Here is a 24,832-nt window from a genome sequence, read left to right on the forward strand (position 1 = left end):
ATGTCACATGATACCAAAAGTATGCCAACCCCCAGAGCAAGATGAGGGTCAGGTGGCCGCCCCTGCTTTGGCATGGCCACGAGATGTGCTGCCGAAGATGGTTGCTTCAGACGACTCTGAGTATTTCCTATTCTGCTTTGAATGTATGGAAACATTGATACACTGGGAGAGGGGAGCCTGGGCAGCTATTTTGGTCCTGTTTTTAACCGGAGAAGCCTTCCAAGCCATACAGAATCTCCCTCATGAAAGGCTTGAGGATTATGACTGCCTGAAGCAACAGATCCTCCTTCACATGGCTGTGAGCCCGGTGGTCAAGGGGCGCCAGTTTCGGCTGTGACATATTGATCCGGATGGCCCTATACGAGGACAGATCCAGGCCTTAATGGACCCGATTCAAAGTTGGATCCGTGGAGACCCTTTCGAGCACATTGTGGAGAAGCTTGCTATTGATGCTGTCCTGTCAGGGATAGACGAGAGCCTTTGTGATGAAATGCTACAGAACAACATCCACTCTCTGTTGGATCTTGCCCAAAGACTAGAGGGTGCACACACCACCTGGAAACAACCAGGCTACCCAGGCTTGACCCCAATTTCAATCCAGCCAGCACAGACCTTCAGGGTCGCAGGCGTCACAGGTAGAAGACGCCAGAGTGTGAACACCATAGTGTGGACTAAACACAGCCGCTTTCACTGTGATCAACTGGGACATCTGGCTCAGGAGTTTCACCTCTCACCTGCACAAACAATGGCTATCAGTTTGGCCCAGGTATGTGTCTTGCAAGTTTCCCCCAAGATGTTAAAGAGGACAATTTTAAGATTACATTGGCTGGACAGGAATTCTCTGCACTGTTGGATTCTGGTAGCGACCTCTGTGTAGTTCACCGTGACTTGCTCCAGCAGACCCCTTATAAGACCACAGGCAAAGTAAACATTCTCTGCGTCCATGGGGACATTAAAACATACAAGACTATATTACTCCCTCTGAAATTTAAGGGGAAGAACTTTAAGGTTTGGACTGCCATATCAGACACCTCACCCTGACCACTCCTAATAGGAAAAAGGAATGCCCTCTTCCCGTGGGTCTTGGCCACCTACAGAGCGTCTACCCCCATAGTGGATAGAGAGGGCCTCACCGCAGACAATGTCTGTCAAGGAAACGGGTTTGAAATTGAACCGGAGTTGTCCAGCAAGATGGGGGACAAATCCCCAAGTGAAGACCTAAGACAGCTGGCAAACATTTCTGCACTGTCGCACACACCAACAGCCTCCACAGAACAGACACTCAATACAGACCCGGACGAAAACAAAATAGCAGTGGGAGGTGAGTGCAATGCTGCATCAGACACGTTAGCAGTGGGAGGTGAATGCAATTCTACATCAAACACGGAGGAAGCAGAGACTGCCATCCAGGCGGAGTTTGCTAGCCTACAACAAGCCGATAGCAACTTAGATTTTTCACTCAGACAAGCCCACGTCACAAATGACTCTTACTATCTGGAGAGAGAGAACCCAAGTTTTAAAACACGACATTTTTTACTTAAGGATGCATTTCTGTATCGGGTGACTTCTGATTGCATGGGTTATGGAAGCATTGAGCAGTTGGTAGTACCAAGTGAACTTAGGGAGAAGGTTTTAAGAATTGCTCACAGTCACATTTTCGGGGGTCACCTTGGCACGGATAAGACAAGGGAACGTATTTCGAAATGCTTTTATTGGGTGAATATGAGCTGGGATGTGGAGCAATTTTGTAAGGCCTGTCCCGACTGTCAAATAGTTTCTGCTCACAGACCCACCAGGGCACCCCTTGTACCGATGCCTATTTTAGACGTCCCCTTTGAGAGGGTGGGATTAAATATTGGTGGACCGCTTCCCAAGAGTAAAAGTGGCTTTCAGTATATGCTCTTGTTAACCGATTATGCCACAAGATACCCAGAGGTAGCAGTGTTGTGACGGGTGGATGTCCGAACTATTGCAAAAGCACTCTCAGATATACAGTATTCACACATATTGGTATTCTTCACAAGATTCTCACTGATCAGGGCACACCCTTTATGTCTTGCATCATGAAGCAGCTATGTTAAAGTTTCGGAATTACACTTCCATGGTTTATCATTCGCAGACGAATGGCCTGACTGAACGATTTAATAAAACCCTAAAACAGATGCTTCGGCAGGTAGCACATGACAATCCAACTTCCTGGGATACACAGTTGTACCTTTCCTCCTGTTTGCTGTCTGGGAAGCCCAGCAAGCGTCAATTGGGATGAGCCCTATCGAACTTTTATTTGGCTGCAACCACACTGGGTGTTGGACATTTTTCAGGAAGATTGGATGGAGACTCGCAAGAGAACCCCTGGGGGGGTTTGTCAAATGAGTCGTTTCGCTGCAAGAAGAGATTGCCAGATTGTCCTCTATTGCGGTGGAACATCAGCAACGCGAGCAGGAGGCACAAAAATGTAATTATGACAAGACGAGTAAACTCTGTGAGTTTAAGAAGTGGGATCATGTGCTGGCATTGATCCCGTCTGAACAACATAAATTTCGGGCTGAATGACAAGGGCCGACAGTGATAGAAGAGCATATGTCCGCAGTGAACTATAAAGTCAGAATTCCTGGGCAGCGGAAACCTGTACAAATTTTGCATATTAATCTTTTGAAAGTAGTGGCACAATCATCACAAAGTCCTGATCACAGCCACAGTGGTCCCCCAGACTGAGGTTGCTATTGGGGCTATCGCCAATCGAGGGGAACTCGGACGTCTTTTCGGCAATGCCTGGCTGCATGACGATTGCATAACACAAGATTGTCACTCCACCCGGTGTTACTATACAGATGCACCCGTATTGCCTACCAGAGGCAACAAGGAAAGTGATACATGAGAAAGTCCAACAGATGCTCCAATTGGGCGTTATTCGGTCAAGCAAAAGTGAATGGCGCAGTCCAACTGTACTCGTCTCAAAGTCCAACAGTTCGGTTCTGTATTGATTTTAGACGTTTGAATAAGATTTTCAAGTTTGATGTATACCCAATGCCATGATGTGTGGCCGCGTTTGCCATTCCAGATGGGTTGTTTGAATTTACGGCACTCCCTTTTAGTCTCCATGGTGCACTGCTGACCTTTCAGCGAATGATGGACCAGATCCTGCATACCCATTCCGCATACGCAGGTGCCTATCTTGACAATGTCGTCATTTTTAGTAGTGACGGGGGATCTCATCTCTTCTGCCTTCAGGCGGTGCTTGAAAGCTTAAGAAGTGAAAGCTAGGTATGTCGGACAACCACTATGTGGGATATTCCATGGGGAAGGGTTTGTTCAAGCCTCAAATGGACAAGGTGGGTAGGTGCTTACATATCACCGTCCCGAAACACAGAAGCAGGTTCGTGCCTTCCTTGGGCTCGCGGGATATTACAGACGGTTCATTACTAATTTTGCACATCAGGCCGGCCCCCTCACTAACTTGACAAAGGGCAGAGAGAATCGAAGTGTTGTCTGGACCAATGCCTGTGAGAGAGCTTTCGTGGACCTAAAAGCCGCTTTATTATCATTCCCAGTTATGCGCAATCCAGACTTTTAAAAAGAATTTATTCTGCAAACAGATGCTAGCACTTTTGATTTAGGAGCAGTGCTCTCACAATGTTTTCAGGGGGAAGAACACCCCATCACGTTTCTCAACAGAAAGCTGCTACCCAGGGAGCATACTACAGAAAAAGAGTGCTTGGCGATTAAATGGGTGGTGGAGGCCCTCCATTACTATCTCTGGGGACAATGGTTTACCCTGGTGACTGACCACACCCAGCTACAATGGCTGTACAAACAGGGGGATACGAACTCCCAGCTCACTTGGTGGTCTATTAGTTTACAGGCTTTTGCTTTTGATGTTCGCCACTTTTATTCTATGTTAATTAGTACCCTAATTTTAATTCTTATTTATTTTGTCTTTTTTCTCTTTCTTCATCATGTAAAGCACTTTGAGCTACATTATTTGTATGAAAATGTGCTATATAAATAAATGTTGTTGTTGTTATTTGGGGGCTGCACACACCAATCCTGAAATTCTCTCCCGCCTAGACGAGCACGGCTTGGCTGGTCACTTTGTCCACAACGCTGAGGGGAGAGATGCAAGGTTTCTAAACTCTTTTCGGACTCCCCCCAACGGAACAACACACCAAGGATCATCCTGAAGCGTAATCACTGCATCTATGGAAGACAACGTATCCATTGCCGGTGCAACCACTGGTTCCCAGTGCTGGAGTAGTTCGCCATGAAGGCAAATCCGAGCCAACCGCGGTCGCACTATAAGCGCTTGTCGTCAATGGGTGATGCAAGGAAACATTATAAATGCAGGGAACAGTATTACTTGGCCAGTAACTGGGCCACGACCCTGCCTGATTGCTGTGTCTGTGTATAGGAGAGTGGTAGATCCTGCTACGATAAATAACCTGTTTCCTGTTTCAAGCTGAATACAGCTGGTTTTGCTAAAGTACTGAGACTCAGCCTCGTGTTTTGAGGTGGAAAACAGGGACTCACATGTCACAATATATATTAGATGTGTAAATTTTCTAAGTCAATGGGCATCAGTTATAGCGCCATTGGTTAATCAGATGCACTGTATCACAAGTATTATATAACTAAGTACTTTTCTGTATACAATATTCTGACTCTCTTATTAACAACAAAGTTTCAGTATACTTTGGACTTGAACAAATATCTACAAAAAAATAAGAAAACAAAGTTACTAATTACTTTTATTCACTAAATAGAACAAATTGAGATTCATTGTGTGGCATGGCTCCATCGGTTAATTTGATGTTTTTTTTCTTTGTTTTGTTTTGTTTGTTTATTTTTTTAAATTCCTCTGTTTTTAATCTCAAAAATTGCTTAATGCCGATCATTGATTGATACTGAGAAGTTAATGATGATATTGAGGAGGACAACAGTGTTGTTTTTTTAAACGTGCATGGCTATGCATTGATAAAAATAATGCAGTGTAATCAGTTTCTCAGATTTATTGTCACATGTGACACGCTACTGGTACGACAAAGTTATCAACAATACTGTGCAATATTTTCCCCCAATTTCTAACTGCACTCATTTCACCAAGAGGACATCCTTATCTCTGCTCTTTCAATCCTGTCTGAGTGTCATTAAGGAACATAAAAATGTAAAACTGGATCCCAAGGCTCAAAGGTAGAGTAACACAGCTAAGATGAATTCTGCCATCAAAGTGAGACAATGAAATTATTACCCAAAGTGATAGAGGTAAAAACAGCACATAGCAGTTGGTACCTTTAATGACATACTGCATTTGTAGATGCTCTTATTTAAACTTTGTGAGCACTGATGAGATTGTTTTTAGCAGCGCACTGGCAGATGGAAATTGTAGTCCCTACTTCAGAATTTACAGATAAGATGAAGGGGGTTGTGGGGTAATATATATTAAATACCTTTCTTACTGGGTCACATAAAATTGACTGCGCTCACATCCACAGTGCCTGGCAAGCACTTGCTAAATGTGCCTTCTCTGAGCTTTTCTCCTTTCACTTCGCTTCTGCAGAAGGCTTACATTTACATTAACTGGCACAAAGATTGCTGATAGCACTGTAACAAATGGGGAATAAGGTGCATTGGAATGTTCCACTTGCTAGGGCATGACAAATGTCAAATGACAAATATCAACAAATAAAAAAATGTGTTGGCTAATGTAAGCATTACTAAATTTTAATCAAATCCATGAAGACATTTGCGATTTTGGGGTATTTAGTTTTCCTATTGTGGGTTTCTTTTTACTCCAACATACTGTTAAATCAAAATGTGTTTTGTTAATGGATATCTACTGCCCTAGATGTACCACCCAGCCAAATGTCAGATTTTTAGCTAAATATTGGTTTTGTTAGTGACGGAATTAATCAGTCTGTCAGCTTTGCACATATATATATATATAAATATATATATATATATATCTATATATATTGTCGCAATAACGAGACATCACACAGATAAAGGTTTGGGGCAGCCACCCGTATAATGAGGTATCCTGGCTGCAAAGTCGAAAATGCAATATATAGAGCACTGATGTGCTTTCAACAGAGTCCACAACAAGACTGACACATAGAGGAAACGGTTAGACTTTTAAAGGGGAAGACAGGAAGTGTGGTCATATTGGTCTGGCTCAGGATCTTCTGCCATTGGTTCAAGCCCGAAGGTGACATCACAGGGGGCGGAGCCGGTAAGGTCTTCTTCCATTGGCTCGGTCCCGGAAGTGACGTCATGAGAGCCAGGTGAGATCTCCCGGGAATGGTCTACAGGCAAGGGAAAAAAAAATCAGTGCACTCTGCCACATTCCGGCATGCCTCAGAACTGTCTTCCCTCGAGCCCTTTAGCTGCCTCCCATGCGCACGTGTGTGACAAGATATATATATATATATATATATATATATATATATATATATATATATATATATATATATATATATATATATATATATACTGTGATAGATTATGGTCTCCGTGACCCCTTGAACCCTCAGACTAGACGTCAGACACCAGGTAAAAGTCCAAATATAATATTTATTTAGACAATTATGTGCACAAAGCACCCTCCACTCCACAATACTCAAATAATAAATCAATAATCAATAATAACAATAATCCTCCTCACTCCCAGACACGTTGCCACCCTTCCACCCAGCTCAGCTCGATGTCTGGGATTTCCCATAGTCCTTTTATAGTCCTTGATCCGGAAGTGTTTTGCCCCCTCTCTGTCCACGTGACTAGGAACACTTCCGGGTCATATAAAAACTCTTCTTCACCCCGGAGGCACGTCGTTTCCTGTCATGTGATCATGACACACCTCCGGGTTATAGGGCACGTAAGAGTCTGACAGCCTCCCTACAGCGACTCCTGGTGGCCCCCATGGTATCCAGCAGGGCTGTGCATATAAACTACAGAATCCATGATGCCCTGCTGGAATTCGGGGCACGTCCATGCTGCTGGGAGAGCTCCTCCTGGTGGCCTGGGGTTGAGGGCCGGAGTAGAAAGCCGGCAATCCTTCACAATACCCCCCCCTTAGCGAAGCCAACTGGGGCGAAGCGACCAGCCCCGCGAGGGACGTCCTCCTCCAGGAGGACGCGTCAGCTGGGCTTCGGCCATGTTGTCTAGGTCCTCCAGAGAACCTAGGGGGAACGGTGTAGCGGTTATTCCTCCATTCCCCTGTCCTCCGGGGACAACTTTGCCATACGTGGCCCGGTTGTCGACAGTTGTAGCACCGCCGTCATCCTCCTGGTTGCCTCTCTTCCCGAGACCTGAAACATCTCGGGAATTCTGTTAGCTCCACCCTTTCCTCCGCCAAGGGAGGTTTTACGGCTGCTTTGCTGCTCTCCGCCCTTTTCTTTACCTTGTCAGGAGACCCGCGTTTTATTTTGGGGATGTCCTGCTTTCTCTGGGGCTTGTGCACAGCGTGAGGTTCTCTATGGAGAAGAGAGAGCCTCTTTGCTGTTTGCACGCCCGTTGTCCTGTTTTAGCTGGAGGCGGCGTCTTTAGCACCACATCGCCCCGAGAGACAGTACCTTCCAACTGCTACGGGTTGATTGGCGCTTCCCCCGCCCCTTTCGTTTCTAACAACAACTCTCTCATCACTTTATCAGGAGACTCCCGTTTCTCTAATAGGATCTCCTTTTTAATAATCTGGGGCTTTTCCACAGTTTGGGTCTATTAGTAAAAGAGAGCCCTTTTTCTGTCTGAACGCCCTTTGATTTTAAATTAGCCCGAAGCGGCGTCTTCAGCCCAGCATCGTTCCAGGAGACAGCACTTTTCAGCTGCCCTGGTTCAAGCGGCGCTTCCTCCGCCCCTTCTATCATCCATCCATCCATCCATTGTCTCCCGCTTATCTGAGGTCGGGTCGCGGGGGGCAGCAGCTTGAGCAGAGATGCCCAGACTTCCCTCTCCCCGGCCACTTCTTCTAGCTCTTCCGGGAGAATCCCAAGGCGTTCCCAGGCCAGTCGAGAGACATAGTCCCTCCAGCGTGTCCTGGGTCTTCCCCGGGGCCTCCTCCCGGTTAGACGTGCCTGGAACACCTCACCAGGGAGGCGTCCAGGAGGCATCCTGATCAGATGCCCGAGCCACCTCATCTGACTCCTCTCGATGCGGAGGAGCAGCGGCTCTACTCTGAGCCCCTCCCGGATGACTGAGCTTTTCACCCTGTCTTTAAGGGAAAGCCCAGACACCCTGCGGAGGAAACTCATTTCAGCCGCTTGTATTCGTGATCTCGTTCTTTCGGTCACTACCCATAGCTCATGACCATAGGTGAGGGTAGGAACATAGATCGACTGGTAAATTGAGAGCTTCGCCTTGCGGCTCAGCTCCTTTTTCACCACGACAGACCGATGCAGCGCCCGCATTACTGCGGATGCCGCACCGATCCGCCTGTCGATCTCACGCTCCATTCTTCCCTCACTCGTGAACAAGACCCCGAGATACTTGAACTCCTCCACTTGGGGCAGGATCTCGCTACCAACCCTGAGAGGGCACTCCACCCTTTTCCGGCTGAGGACCATGGTCTCGGATTTGGAGGTGCTGATTCTCATCCCAGCCGCTTCACACTCGGCTGCGAACCGATCCAGAGAGAGCTGAAGATCACGGCTTGATGAAGCAAACAGAACAACATCATCTGCAAAAAGCAGTGACCCAATCCTGAGCCCACCAAACCGGACCCTCTCAACGCCCTGGCTGCGCCTAGAAATTCTGTCCATAAAAGTTATGAACAGAATCGGTGACAAAGGGCAGCCCTGGCGGAGTCCAACTCTCACTGGAAATGGGTTCGACTTACTGCCGGCAATGCGGACCAAGCTCTGGCACCGATCGTACAGGGACTGAACAGCCCTTATCAGGGGGGCCGGTACCCCATACTCTCGGAGTACCCCCCACAGGATTCCCCGAGGGACACGGTCGAATGCCTTTTCCAAGTCCACAAAACACATGTAGACTGGTTGGGCAAACTCCCATGCACCCTCCAGGACCCTGCTAAGGGTATAGAGCTGGTCCACTGTTCCGCGACCAGGACGAAAACCACACTGTTCCTCCTGAATCCGAGGCTCGACTATCCGACGGACCCTCCTCTCCAGGACCCCTGAATAGACTTTTCCAGGGAGGCTGAGGAGTGTGATCCCTCTGTAGTTGGAACACACCCTCCGATCCCCCTTCTTAAAGAGGGGGACCACCACCCCGGTCTGCCAATCCAGAGGCACTGTCCCTGATGTCCATGCGATGTTGCAGAGGCGTGTCAGCCAAGACAGTCCTACAACATCCAGAGCCTTGAAGAACTCCGGGCGTATCTCATCCACCCCTGGGGCCCTGCCACCAAGGAGTTTTTTGACCACCTCGGTGACCTCAGTCCCAGAGATGGGGGAGCCCACCTCTGAGTCCCCAGGCTCTGCTTCCTCATTGGAAGGCATGTTAATGGGATTGAGGAGGTCTTCGAAGTATTCCCCCCACCAACCCACAACGTCCCGAGTCGAGGTCAGCAGCGCACCATCCCCACCATATACAGTGTTGACACTGCACTGCTTCCCCTTCCTGAGACGCCGGATGGTGGACCAGAATCTCCTCGAAGCCGTCCGAAAGTCGTTCTCCATGGCCTCCCCAAACTCCTCCCACGCCCGAGTTTTTGCCTCAGCAACCACCAAAGCCGCATTCCGCTTGGCCTGCCGGTACCTATCAGCTGCCTCCGGGGTCCCACAGGACAAAAGGGTCCTGTAGGACTCCTTCTTCAGCTTGACGGCATCCTTCACCGCCGGTGTCCACCAACGGGTTCGGGGATTGCCGCCACGACAGGCACCGACCACCTTACGGCCACAGCTCCGGTCAGCTGCCTCAACAATAGAGGCACGGAACATGGCCCATTCGGACTCAATGTCCCCCACCTCCCTCGGGATGTGGTCGAAGTTTCTGCCGGAGGTGGGAGTTGAAGCGACTTCTGACAGGGGGCTCTGCCAGACGTTCCCAGCAGACCCTCACAACACGTTTGGGCCTACCACACCTGACCGGCATCCTCCCCCACCATCGAAGCCAACTCACCACCAGGTGGTGATCAGTTGACAGCTCCGCCCCTCTCTTCACCCGAGTGTCCAAGACATGTGGCCGCAAGTCCGACGACACGAGCACAAAGTCGATCATCGAACTGAGGCCTAGGGTGTCCTGGTGCCAAGTGCACATATGAACACCCCTATGCTTGAACATGGTGTTCGTTATGGACAATCTGTGACGAGCACAGAAGTCCAATAACAAAACACCACTCGGGTTCTGATCGGGGGGGGCCATTCCTCCCCAATCACGCCCTTCCAGGCCTCACTGTCATTGCCCACGTGAGCATTGAAGTCTCCCAGCAGAACGAGGGAGTCCCCAGAAGGTATGCCCTCTAGCACCCCCTCCAGGGACTCCAAAAAGGGTGGGTACTCTGAACTGCTGTTCGGTGCATACGCACAAACAACAGTTAGGACCCATCCCCCCCACCCGAAGGCGAAGGGAGGCTACCCTCTCGTCCACCGGGGGTAAACCCCAATGTACAGGCTCCAAGTTGGGGGGCAATAAGTATACCCACACCTGCTCGGCGCCTCTCACCGGGGGCAACTCCAGAGTGGTACAGAGTCCAGCCCCTCTCAAGGAGATTGGTTCCAGAGTCCAAGCTGTGCGTCGAGGTGAGTCCGACTATATCTAGCCGGAACCTCTCAACTTCGCGCACAAGCTCAGGCTCCTTCCCCTTCAGAGAGGTGACATTCCACGTCCCAAGAGCCAGTTTCTGTAGCCGAGGATCGGACCGCCAAGGTCCCCGCCTTCGGCCACCACCCAACTCACACTGCACCCGACCTCCTTGGCCCCTCCCATAGGTGGTGAGCCCATGGGAAGGGGGATCTACGTTGCCTCTTCGGGCTGTGCCCGGCCGAGCCCCATGGGTGCAGGCCCGGCTACCAGGCGCTCGCCATCGAGCCCCACCTCCAGGCCTGGCTCCAGAGTGGGGCCCCGGTGACCTGCGTCCGGGCAAGGGAAAACGCCATCCAAAATTGTTTTTCTTCATAGGAGGTTTGTTTAACCGCTCTTTGTCTCATCCCTCACCTAGGACCAGTTTGCCTTGGGTGGCCCTACCAGGGCATAAAGCCCCGGACAACAGAGCTCCTAGGATCATTGGGACACGCAAACCCCTCCACCACGATAAGGTGACGGTTAAAGGAGGGGCCCCTTCTATCATTGTACCACAATCCCTTGTAGGGCACGCAGTGCTTTGGCACCCGGTACTTATTAAACACGGGCCCGTTTCACACTGCGTCCCTATATCATTATATACGGTACCGTCTTTACTAACCTGTACCGCCAAATCATATAAGACGGGACGCTCACGTCCTAGTCGCCGTAGGTAGTCATCCACCTTCTTTACCGGCGCTTCGGCCATCGCTCCCAGGTCTCTGACGATCCTCTTGATCTCATTCAGCACCTGAAAAATACTTCGTACGGGCTCGATCAATTTTTTGAGCTCCCGCAAGTCTATAAAGTTATTTAATTCGGCCGGAGGCAGGATCACTTCTGTATTGTCCTTACCTGCCAGCTGGGAGCCAATGAGCACGTCCGCTGTCGGCACGTGCTCTGATGGGATTCGCGGAGGCTTCTGGGATTTGGAGTTTTCTTCGTCCGAGGACCGGGTTGCCTTCTTCGGCGGACTGCGGTCTGTCTTTTTTAATTTCTTGGCAGACCGATGAGCCATTTCCCGGTCCTCCTTACTTTCTTGCGGGGTGAGCAGTGCTTTGCTCGCCTCCCCCATTCCCTTCGGAAAGTCCAAGTCTGTCTCTTCAGAGACGAAGGCACAAACAGCGGGACGCGGACCTCCTCGTTCCCAGAACACACCGGGGTCGATCACGTGATCCTCGCCGACCGTCGACATGCGGAAGTTGCCTTTACTGCTCATTGGCTCGAGCAGGAGCGTGTCACTATCTTCGGGAATATCCCCGCTTTCCCGCGGAGCCTCCAAGTGATCTTTTCCGAGGTACATGCACGGGACAAAGTGAGTTATTTCAAATGGATTATTTGTTAAATTCCCAGCACGTACCTTAGAGCGATCGTCTGTACATGGAGGTTTCTCCCGACTTGTGCAGCTGCTCCGTAGCTCCTCCAGGGCGTCGGCCATTACGAGCGTGGCTCTCCCGCTGGTGATGTCGCTCTGCTTGTCCTTCTTCTTCCCCATATCGGACGTGGTGAAGGTAGGTTCAGGCGATGTTGCTGCGTGTCTGGACGTTGTCTTCTCAGGGTTCTGTCCACAGTAAAATTTATTTAAATTCAGGTCCTCTGCCAAATCCGACGGCCAGAGAATCCTGCCGACTACGCCAACTATGATAGATTATGGTCTCCGTGACCCCTTGAACCCTCAGACTAGATGTCAGACACCAGGTAAAAGTCCAAATATAATATTTATTTAGACAATTATGTGCACAAAGCACCCTCCACTCCACAATAACAATAATCCTCCTCACTCCCAGACACGTTGCCACCCTTCCACCCAGCTCAGCTCAACGTCTGGGATTTCCCATAGTCCTTTTATAGTCCTTGATCCGGAAGTGTTTCACCCCCTCTCTGTCCACGTGACTAGGAACACTTCCGGGTCATATAAAAACTCTTCTTCACCCCGGAGGCACGTCGTTTCCTGTCATGTGATCATGACGCACCTCCGGGTTATAGGGCACGTAAGAGTCTGACAGCCTCCCTACAGCGACTCCTGGTGGCCCCCATGGTATCCAGCAGGGCTGTGCATATAAACTACAGAATCCATGATGCCCTGCTGGAATTCGGGGCACGTCCACGCTGCTGGGAGAGCTCCTCCTGACGGCCTGGGGTTGAGGGCCGGAGTAGAAAGCCGGCAATCCTTCACAATACATACAGTATAGTGGAACACTGGGGCACGTACAGCTGCCCTAACCCGATACAGACAGGCAGTTTTGTCACACGATGCATGATTTATTTACAATCGGGGAGTCTTTCTTTCTCCACATGGCACAGTCTCAAAATACCACAATACAATAAAGCACAGTCCTTTAGACTCTTCCTTCTATCCGTCTCTCTATTTTTTTCCTTCCGCTTCCACTCCCTCTAAGGCAAGCTTCATCCACCTCCAGGTCCTGGGAGTATTCGAGGTGACTCATCAGTATTACCTGGAATCACTCCCAGGTGTGATGGAAATCCTCTATAGCTCCCCCTGGCAGCTCCACAGAACCCAACAGGGCTGCACCACACTCCAACACCCAGCATGCCCTGCAGGAATCTGTGGTGCCACAGCCATCCAGGAGGGCTGCCCTCTAGAGTCCCAGGGGAGGTAATTGCCTCAATGATTCTCTCACCCAGTCCTTCCACACATTTCACTGCCCCTCCCTCATCTGAGTCTTATGGGATGAAGCGTCTTGTTCCACAAGGGCTGCTCTCCACGATGAGGGGTCAACATTGTCTAGACAATGGTTCTGCCCTGTAATGGAAAGACAAGAAAGGGGCAGGGCGGCATTTTAGTAGGACAACGCCAACACCCGTGGCCCACACGGTGAAACTCATAGCACTGTCGCTCCCCCTTTTGCATCTGTGCCCTCCGGAGATAGAAGCAGTGCGGGAAGCCCTGCCTTGCCTCATGCCAAACTGAGGTCGGGTCGTCTCTCTGCCCCCGCGGAGAACTGCCTTCTAACACACATGAGCAAATGGGTTCACGTGCTGCAGTGTTCGGAGACCCAGTCTTTTTCCGGGTCTTCCTTTCACTCTGGGGTGGGGTGACAGTCTGGGTCTCTCTATGACATACAGAGAGATTCCATACTGCCTGCAATCTTTTTGATTTCTGTGTGACCACCACTGATTTGGTGGGTTGCTGAAGGATCTGACCACCAACACCAATACGCTGCTCTGGCTGCCCCTCCCCCACTGATAAGCGGTCAGTCATACACAACTCAAAAAAGGTGTAGGCAGTACGGGGTCTCTCTATATGTCATGGAAAGACCTAGACTGTCACAGCACCTTCAAATTACTTCTAAGTAGTGGACATGACAGCTAGCTCAAACATAGGTTGACACTGTTCGTGAGCCAAACCTTTAGTCCAGTTTTTAAAAATGCAAAGAGAATGTGCCTTGGGATCCTAATCCTGCTAAATGCTTTCAATGCCTCTCTTTAGACATTTATCTTGAATTCTGGAATTGATTAATTTACCATTAAGCATCCCATGAGTCTGCAGAAGCTGCCCTGGAGTAAACCCTTGTCTTACTGTGAGTTTAATTGCTTTAAATTAGATTTGTGAATTGCCATGTGCATGGGAAGCCAGTTTGCTGTAATTAAACTCAGGTGCTGCTTTCTTTTAAAAAGAACTCTTAAAAATTAGAACTAAAAAACAATTATATTTATGTCTTTCATAAATTTTAGCACATCATACCAAGTTTTCAATATAGCTGAATTATGATTAAACAAAACAAAATCCATGTGTGAGTCATAACACTATAAGGCTCAGCAGATACTGAGGATTTAAAGAAAATACTAATCAGTCATTATACATCAATATGAAAAGTAGGACCGCTTCATTTATGAGTTATTGAATTTCTTAGCTTGTAATTATAGCTGATGTAAACTATCTAATCATAAATGGAAAAATTAATTAAAACTGTACGGTTTGTTCAAGTGTCAAATTATACTGCACCTCCATTACAAAAAAAAACATCATGTATGTCAATCCATATAACCATTTTCTGCACCCACTCATTGTAGTAAGTAGCCAGTTTCACGTTCCGCATAGTTGGAGAGGCAGTCGATTATCTGCCCTCCTAAAGCTTGCTGATCTTGTTTTCCTTTTTGGATTTCAAGCGTTCGTCATGTGCGCCGTATTGTCGGGTCATACATTTACTATCGGGAATTTTGGATCTACCTAGGAAGTTGCTGCGTGTAACATTTTTGATTAGACACAAGGAATGTGCATGGCTTCTCGCTTTGTCTGTTGTGGCGGCTATAGTGCTAAAACACCACCTGTCTTGGGTGTAAAATGCAGAATCTCCTTTAATTTCTAGGTACGACAGTCAATTAGATGATATGTTGGCTGCCGCTGCTGCTGTTACATATAAAATCTAAAATAGACGCAGACAGCACATTTACAAACGTAACTTAACGCTTTTGCCCAAAATTACCTGATCAAACCGAACGTGACAACCGAATACAATAAATGCTTTTTTGGGCATAGGTGGTGAATTCAACAATAAGAAAATTATGACCTCGTTATTTTTTATTTAGTGATCCTGTTGACTAACAGACACTTGGTTTGGCGTGAGATTGCATTGGACTTTAATGATTGACCGGTTTTTCCGCCTTTCTTGTTCTTTAGAAGATTTGTTAGAATTTAAGGAAATAGACTTTCAACATTTTCAAACAACATGTGTAGATGTAGTTTTTAAGAGCAGGGACAGAAAAGCCATTTGGATGCTGTTAATTGAGAGCGTTAACGTGTGTGGTTTTGATTTGTGTCCCAACACTACCACTAAGGTAAAAAGATATGAATCATTAGATCTAGCAACATTTTACGGTACTTGTGTTATAACCCCGCCACAGGCAAGAGAAAAACTAAGTCGTTTTTTTACATTCTTTTATTTACAAAACAAGAATACGTAAAATGTGATTTTTAATTAGTTTTGAAACATTACTTCTGTTGTGATGATTCTAATAGCGTTAAATGTAACATCGAAAAGGTCATCGCCGTTGAGTTTCTGTTTCGGTTGAGTAGCGGGGTTATAACACACATTTTACATTGGAATGCATTTGTGGTTGGAATTATTAATGATTTTGCTTGCACTTGTCTGTTTGCTAAAGTGAAAGTTTAAAACTCTGTAATTTCCTGTAGGTTTTGATATGTTTATTTTTTAATCTGATGCAAGATATGTGAAAAGTACATATTGTGCCCAGAGGGGACTGGGCGGTCTCGTGGCCTGGAACCCCAACAGATTTTTTTTTTTTTCTCCAGCCGTCTGGAGTTTTTTTTTGTTTTTTCTGTCCACCCTGGCCATCGGACCTTACTCCTTTCTATGTTAACTAATGGTGTCTTATTTTAATTTTGTCTTTTATTTTTCTTTTCTTCATTATGTACAGCACTTTGAGCTACTTTTTGTATGAAAATGTGCTATATAAATAAATGTTGTTGTTGTTGTTGTTGTATTGATGAATGTCAGTGAACTACTGTGCCACCTTCCATCCATCCATTTTCCAACCTGATGAATCAGAACACAGGGTCACGGGGGTCTGCTGGAGCCAATCCCAGCCAACACAGGGCACAAGGCAGGAAACAATCCTGGGCAGGGAGCCAACCCACCGCAGGACCACACACAAACACACCCACACACCAAGCACACACTAGGGTCAATTTAGAATCGCCAATCCACCTAACCTGCATGTCTTTGGACTGTGGGAGGAAAACGGAGCGCCCGGAGGAAACCCACGCAGACACGGGGAGAACATGCAAATTCCACGCAGGGAGGACCCGGGAAGCGAACCCGGGTCTCCTAACTGTGAGGCAGCAGCGCTACCACTGCGCCACTGTGCCGCCCACTGTGCCACCTTGCCACACTAAATCAATTTAGTAAAAATATTAATGATAATAAAAATCTGGCAGTGTTTCTCCTCCTCTTATCCAAATTACAATTAGCGAATCACATACTAATTTAAGACTTCCATAACTTAAAAGTGGTATTTAACAATTTTTACCAGTCATGCAGAAGCAAGATGTAATTTCTCCATTCAGCAGAGGCTCCAGCCATTGTTGTTTCTGTTTCTCTGTACCATATAAGTGCAGCACTTCCATATTCCCAGTATCTAAAAATGAAATAAATAAAATTAAGAACTATGAAGAAAATGCATGAACAAACTGAAACACACATAGAATTTTAAACTATAATAATATAATGTAAGGGAAAGGGGATTTACTCATCAGTCCATTTTCAGAACATAACTATTTTGAGATACTCTTGGTTGCAGGGATAAGCATGTGAAGCTCTCAAAAGCTAAAAGCAAGGACAAAATCAGACCCTTTATTAAAGCTCCCAAACAACTAAAGTTATATTAACAAGAGATATTAATTCTACAAAAAATGGATAAATATGATCATTCATTACATTTCACAAGCTGAAATGTCAAAGATTTCAATCATGAATTGAAAAAAGAAAAAAGTGTGATTATATTTTGTTTATTAAAGTCAGATATAGCCTTTTTTTTTTTTTTACAGAAAACTAAAATAAATATTAAAGACCAGACTGAACAAAGAATGGGTGGAACAGGTATTTTGTTATAGTACACAAGTAGTAGTGGAAATACTAATTCATAAAATAATCTTTTTAATGGCTTCCTAAGTAACTTCTGATTCTGATTAAAGCTATTTTACTGTATAGTAGTGGGTAAAATGAACAATGGTAGTTAATACTAAATCATATACAGTATGAACCAAATTTGGATAAGAACTTTACTGCTACTATTCTCAAAATGCACAAACTTATCACGAAAGGAATTTTTTTTTATGTATTTAACACAGATCATTCCTCTTGAACCACAACCACACTATATAAAACAGCCTTAAAAATGTTAAACATCATCAAAAACTCAAAATTGTCAGATCATTGGAGGTTTCGTCACCCTCATTTGAGACTGCAGCCTTATTAAAGAATTGAATATCACAGATTTTCCTTTGCCACAAGCTCTGCAAAATTGCATAAGTGTCCAGTAACTTTGCCAAACATGGCAAAAGCATTAAATTCAATGGGGAAGGAGGAACTTAAGTTTCAAATGGATTAAAAGGTGCAACGGTCTTTGAAGTGCCCCTGAGGGTTAGGGAAGCACCTGTCATTTATGCTGGACCCATTATTGTAGCAAAATGTGACCTGAGCTGAAAAACAGTAGGACTTAGAAATGCTACATTATACCTCAAGCAACAAAAGACACAGATGGAATGATAGCTAAAACCAAAAAACAACAAATGGCCACAAACTTGCAATAAATATATATATATATATATCATTGCAATCGCAGAGTTCTAATGTTCAGGGGATTTATTGGCTATGCCACGCAGCATTTTTTTTTAAAGATGTATTTCATTGGGCATTAGCCATGCTGCGAGGTGGAATCCATGCAACTGGCAAGTCCTACATTGGACTTCTGGAAGTCCTTCCAGTCTGTCTGTGCAGATAGTTTGCATTTTAGTCTCAAGAAATCAAGAAAACAGAAGTGCTTTGTAAATGGTTATAAATCTTGCATTATTATGATACAGTTAACAGGAGCAGGTGGGCTTCTTTAAGGTTTGTTTTACTAGCTGCATGGCTAATTGCACATGCAATACAGATAACAGATATACAGCTGGATATTACTTTTTTTACTATCTCCAATTAAGAAAAGAACCTAAGAGGTTAGTTGGGACCTTTCTTGTTACATGATATCTAATAACATGATAAAACACTCATTTAACATGAAAAGAGTGGACATGTGACTATCCCAGACAGGATGAATGGAGAGATGGGTGGATGTATGAGAAATAGAAATAGATCCAATGATATATTTTCTGTCATTTATTCTGGTAGCAGAGAGCAACATCTGAACTATTTTGATGAAAATAGACCAATCAGTCATATATATTATAGCTCATCAATTCCTATTCACCTAACACCAGTGGCTTTTTATACTATGCAAGAAAAAAAGAGACTACAGTGAAGTCCTGAAAAGCAAAGAAAGGAGAAAGACACTAAAACCAACACGTAGAAGACAGAACTTTCTCAGAGATGTGGTATAATGAGTGGACATACAAGTAATATTCCATTTACCTGGAGCCTGGCAGTTGAAAACATCTGGAGCAAAGAAACACTTTCCTGTTTCTTCTGCTATAAATGCATAATCCAGCTGGGTAAGACCACTTACTGCAGGTAGGAAAAGGTTCCAGAGCCCCTCCAGTCTGGCCTTGTCCTGTCAACAAGAAGAAAACTGTTAAAAGCATTTATTTTGGTGCGACTTTATTTCACAAAGAAAGATTCATAACTTGAAAGCCATATAGGAAACAAGGTTAAAACTATATCAAAATCAACACCGTGAAAAATTCAAACAAACATAACCTTAGGAGTGGCAGAAGAAAAGAAAAAAGATTAATCAATAGATGGCCTGCCTGGGTAATAGATTAATAGTTTACAGGAAAAAAAACACACACAATAATTTATATTACAACACAAAAGAGTACAATACTTTAAAGAATGCTAGTTTCAAAATTTAGATAGATAGATAGATAGATAGATAGATAGATAGATAGATAGATAGATAGATAGATAGATAGATAGATAGATAGATAGATAGATAGATAGATAGATAGATAGATAACTTTATTAATCCCAAGGGGAAATTCACATACTCCAGCAGCAGCATACGGATACAAAAAAACAATATTAAAGAGTAATAAAAATGTAAGTAAAAACAGACAATAACTTTGAATAATGTTAACGTTTAACCCCCCCCGGGTGGAATTGAAGAGTCGCATAGTTTGGGGGTGGAACGATCTTCTCAGTCACTCAGTGGAGCAGGACAGTGACAGCAGTCTGTCGCTGAAGCTGCTCTTCTGTCTGGAGATGACACTGTTTAGTGGATGCAGTGGATTTTCCATAATTGATAGGAGCCTGCTGAGCACCCATCACTCTGCCACAGATGTCAAGCTGTCCAGGTCCATGCCAACAATAGAGCCTGCTTTCCTCACCAGTTTGTCCAGGCGTGAGGCGTCCTTTTTTTAATGCTGCCTCCCCAGCACACCACTGCGTAGAAGAGGGTACTCGCCACAACTGTCTGATAGAACATCTGCAGCATCTTATTGCAGATGTTGAAGTACGCCAGCCTTCTAAGGAAGTATAACCGGCTCTGTCCTTTCTTACACAGAGCATCAGTATTGGCAGTCCAGTCTAATTTATCATCCAGCTGCACTCCCAGGTATTCATAGGTCTGCACCGTCTGCACACAGTCACCTCTAATGATCACGGGGTCCATGAGGGGTCTGGGCCTCCTATAATCCACCACCAGCTCCTTGGTTTTGCTGATGTTCAGGTGTAGGTGGTTTGAGTCGCACCATTTAACAAAGTCCTTGATTAGGTCCCTATACTCCTCCTCCTGCCCACTCCTGATACAGCCCACGATAGCAGTGTCGTCAGTGAACATTTGCACGTGGCAGGACTCCGAGTTGCATTGGAAGTCCGATGTATATAGGCTGAACAGGACCGGAGAAAGTACAGTCCCCTGTGGCGCTCCTGTGTTGCTGACCACAATGTCAGACGTGCAGCTCCCGAGACGCACATACTGAGCTCTGTCTTTAAGATAGTCCATGATCCATGCCACCAGGTATGAATCTACTCCCATCTCTGTCAGCTTGTCCCAAGGGAGCAGAGGTTGGACTGAAGGCGCTAGAGAAGTCCAGAAACATAATTCTTACAGCACCACTGCCTCTGTCCAAGTGGGAGAGGGATCGGTGTAGCATATAGATGATGGCATCCTCCACTCCTACCTTCTCCTGGTATGCGAACTGCAGAGGGTCGAGGGCATGTTGAACCTGTGGCCTCAGGTGGTGAAGCAGCAGCCTCTCCATGGTCTTCATCACATGTGACGTCAGAGCAACAGGCCTGAAGTCATTCAGCTAACTAGGACGTGATACCTTTGGGACTGGGGTGATGCAAGATGTTTTCCAAAGCCTCGGGACTCTCCCCTGTTCCAGGCTCAGGTTGAAGATGCGCTGTAGAGGACCCCCCCAGCTCCAATGCACAGACCTTCAGCAGTCGTGGCGATACTCCATCTGGACCCGCTGCTTTGCTGGCACGAAGTCTCCTCAGCTCTCTGCTCACCTGCACTGTTGTAATTATGGGTGGGAATGTCTCTCCTATGCTGGTATCAGCAGAAGGATGTGTGGAGGGGTGCAGTACTCCGAGGTGAGAGTGAGAGTGGGTTAGGGTGGTCAAACCTGTTAAAGAAGTTGTTCATTTGGTTTGCTCTCTTCACGTCTCTCTCTCTCGATGGTGGCACCCCCCGCTTCGAGCTGCAGCCAGTGATGATCTTCATCCCCATCCCACACTTCCTTCATGCTGTTATTCTGCAACTTCTGCTCCAGCTTTCTCCTGTACTGCTCCTTCGCCGCCCTGAGCTGGACTCTAAGTTCCTTCTGCACGCTCTTGAGCTCATGCTGGTCACCGCCTTTAAAAGCCCTTGTCTTCTGGTTCAAAAGGCCCTTGATGTCACTTGTAATCCATGGCTTGTTGTTAGCATAGCAGCATACAGTTCTTACTGGAACTACCAATGTCCATACAGAAGTTGATGTAGTCAGTAGTGCAGTCAACAACCTCCTCAATGTTCTCACTATGTGATCCTGCAGGATATCCCAGTCTGTAGTTCCAAAGCATTCTCTCAGAGCCTTCTCTGCCTCAGGGGACCACTTCCTGAATGAGCGTGTGGTTGTAGGTAGGACCCTCACTCTTGGTTTGTAGTGAGGCTGAAGCAGAACCAGGATATGATCTGCTTTCCCAAGCGCAGGCAGCGGGATGGCGCTGTATGCGTCTTTAACGTTTGCATACAGTAAGTCAATAGTCTTATTTTCCCCGGGTGTTACAGTCCACATACTGGGAGAAGGCAGGTAATGTTTTGTCCAGCATCACATGGTTAAAATCTCCAGCGATTAGCACAAGCGGCTCAGGGTGCTGAATTTGTAACTTAGTAACAGCAGAATGAATGATGTCACTTGCTGTCTCCATGTCCCCCCGAGGAGGGATGTAAACAATAACAACAATGACGTGTCCAAACTCTCTGGGCAAGTAATAGGGACGCAAACTTATGGCCAACAGTTCGATGTCCCTGCAGCAAGTGGAGATTTTGACATTTACATGTCCAGAGTTACACCACTTTGTATTGACATAGCAGAGCTAGACCTCCACCTTTGTGCTTCCCGCATGTACTTGCATCTCTGTCCGCTCTAACTGTGTTAAACCCGGGTAGCTCCACATTAGCATCTGGGATGGTGGTAGTTAGCCACGTTTCGCAAAAGCACAACAAACTGCATTCTCTGTAGGTTCTGACATTTTTCACCAGCGCAGCCAGTTCGTCGATCTTATTTGATATTGAGTTCACATTTCCCATGATCACAGAAGGCACCGAAGGCTTAAAACTCCACTTTCTCGCAAGCCGCTTCATTTTTAGCTTAGTGCCGGCTCTGCTGCCACGATACCGCCTTCTTACCTCGTTGGGTAAATAGGGAACCACACCATGTCCATGTTGTAAAAGTAAGTGTGTCCAGGGAATGAATCCACATAAAATAAAGTGATAGGAGTGATCAATAAAAAAGAGAAAAATAAAAGTAGAAAAATAAAGTCGTTCACGGAGCTGCTGAAAAGGCTGCCACTCTCGGTGGCGCCTGAGTCATAAAATAAAGAAGCAATGGGTTCTAAGCATGGTATTGAATGTTTTGTCAATAGGGGTTGTGCCATCAAATTGGTATTAATTGTAGATATGGGCATTTTTATAATTTTACCACTCATTTGTTTTGAATTAAAAAAAAAAAAAAACTAATTAAGAACAATTTGAGTATGTAATCAAAAATGTGAGCTCTAGCAGTTTTGTTGTTGAAGCTTATCTGGTGTTCAGGTGCAAAAGTTTATCTTTATTCTCTTCTTCCTGGGTATAACTCACTTGTACAGCAAAAGGAAACGCATGCCTTAAAACTTCTTACTAGGCTACATAAAAAATCTAGATATTTATGGGATGTTACCAACATACTTTGCTTTTACAAATACATAAATATCAATGCTTTGGGTGAATTGTACATTTAAATCCTTAACAAGGAGGCTCACTTCTGGAAGTGTATACAGTTACTTATAACAGAGCTGTAAAATATCTGCACTTTGAGTAACCTTAAAAGGACACAAAACAGCTGTACTTGAGGTTTATAATGGCTAATTTCCCCCTCCATTGCCTAAAAAAAAACAATCATATGTACCTATTAGATAAATAATTAAATCAACAACCTTAATGTTTCTGTTTCGTTGTGAATTACTTGGACAGTTATTGACTGTATTCACACATTTATTGCATAATATTATCAATTAGGTTTATATAAATTTTAGTTATTTATGAGCTCTTATACACATAGATTAAACAAGCCAAACATCTGCTAACAGGTAACCACAAACAACAAAAGGACATCTATTTTGTAATTACTGAATAGGAAAGTGATGTGGTTTAATTAGGTCCATCATTCCCATAATGAATTTTTTTTCCCACAGTCATATTTGGCAATTTATGTTGTTTCATACATACAATATTGCATCCACTGCTCTGTAATGTAATTTTTTTTTTAACCTTCTCAAAGCGTTTGCTTTTTAAAAACATTCTGGTTGTCACTCAGAATGAACTAATGTTCCAAATAATGTGAATCATTAATGCCTCAGCTGTATAACTGATTTAACGTAGAAGCTGGCTTTCGTTCAGAATACCATGCCTTGATAAATGCAAACAGAGCTAGATAAATTTGTTTCGATTTAGAAAAGTATGAAAGCCTGTTTGTTGGCTAATTGCTAGTATTTTTGCCAGCACTGGTTGGTGGTGTGATGTGGGTTCATCAAGCAATGATAAGCAGTTTAATTAGAAACACACTGCTGGATCTTTCTTGTAAAGTTCCCAATGACTAAAGATTACTTTAAAATTCAAATACAGAGTAAACAAATGATTGAGCAGACTATGATTCCCATCTTTAACTATTATATACCTATATATTTTAAATATTATAATTTTAAATCTGTTTGCTTCTCTGCAACCTGATGGATAAATGCCACACATTGCATAAGTGGAAGTTGCATAAGCGGAAACAGCTCAAAGAGGTGAGCCTTGGACAAAATAATAAGTCAATTTTTATATTCCTTAAGTCGATAAGAGTGTCAATGGTGATGAGGGATAGAATTTCAATGATACAGGGAGGTGGTGCACTAGCAGTGAACGTTAACATTGTTCCTTAGGGCAGAGCAAAGCGGTACTAGGGCACAGTAACTACAGTGGTGTGAAAAACTATTTGCCCCCTTCCTGATTTCTTATTCTTTTGCATGTTTGTCACACAAAATGTTTCTGATCATCAAACACATTTAACCATTAGTCAAATATAACACAAGTAAACACAAAATGCAGTTTGTAAATGGTGGTTATTATTATTTAGGGAGAAAAAAAAAATCCAAACCTACATGGCCCTGTGTGAAAAAGTAATTGCCCCCTGAACCTAATAACTGGTTGGGCCACCCTTAGCAGCAATAACTGCAATCAAGCGTTTGCGATAACTTGCAATGAGTCTTTTACAGCGCACTGGAGGAATTTTGGCCCACTCATCTTTGCAAAATTGTTGTAATTCAGCTTTATTTGAGGGTTTTCTAGCATGAACCGCCTTTTTAAGGTCATGCCATAGCATCTCAATTGGATTCAGGTCAGGACTTTGACTAGGCCACTCCAAAGTCTTCATTTTGTTTTTCTTCAACCATTCAGAGGTGGATTTGCTGGTGTGTTTTGGGTCATTGTCCTGTTGCAGCACCCAAGATCGCTTCAGCTTGAGTTGACGAACAGATGGCCGGACATTCTCCTTCAGGATTTTTTGGTAGACAGTAGAATTCATGGTTCCATCTATCACAGCAAGCCTTCCAGGTCCTGAAGCAGCAAAACAACCCCAGACCATCACACTACCACCACCATATTTTACTGTTGGTATGATGTTCTTTTTCTGAAATGCTGTGTTCCTTTTACGCCAGATGTAACGGGACATTTGCCT

At 45.2% G+C, this 24,832-nt stretch overlaps 1 protein-coding gene across 2 annotated transcripts in view; it reads right to left on the reverse strand.

The window, feature by feature from the left end:
- Positions 1-24,832, reverse strand: part of LOC114653490 (nephronophthisis 3) — an 838,883-nt gene that overhangs the window by 387,460 nt on the left and 426,591 nt on the right. For both annotated transcript variants that reach the window (XM_028803845.2, XM_028803846.2), the window contains 2 exons: positions 18,843-18,981; positions 16,744-16,851 (listed from right to left, as the gene is read on the reverse strand). In XM_028803845.2, coding sequence (XP_028659678.2) covers positions 16,744-16,851; positions 18,843-18,981 — 247 coding nt within the window. The remainder of the gene's footprint in view (positions 1-16,743; positions 16,852-18,842; positions 18,982-24,832) is intronic.

Source organism: Erpetoichthys calabaricus, chromosome 6, assembly GCF_900747795.2.
Source record: "Erpetoichthys calabaricus chromosome 6, fErpCal1.3, whole genome shotgun sequence".
Lineage (NCBI taxonomy): Eukaryota > Metazoa > Chordata > Cladistia > Polypteriformes > Polypteridae > Erpetoichthys > Erpetoichthys calabaricus.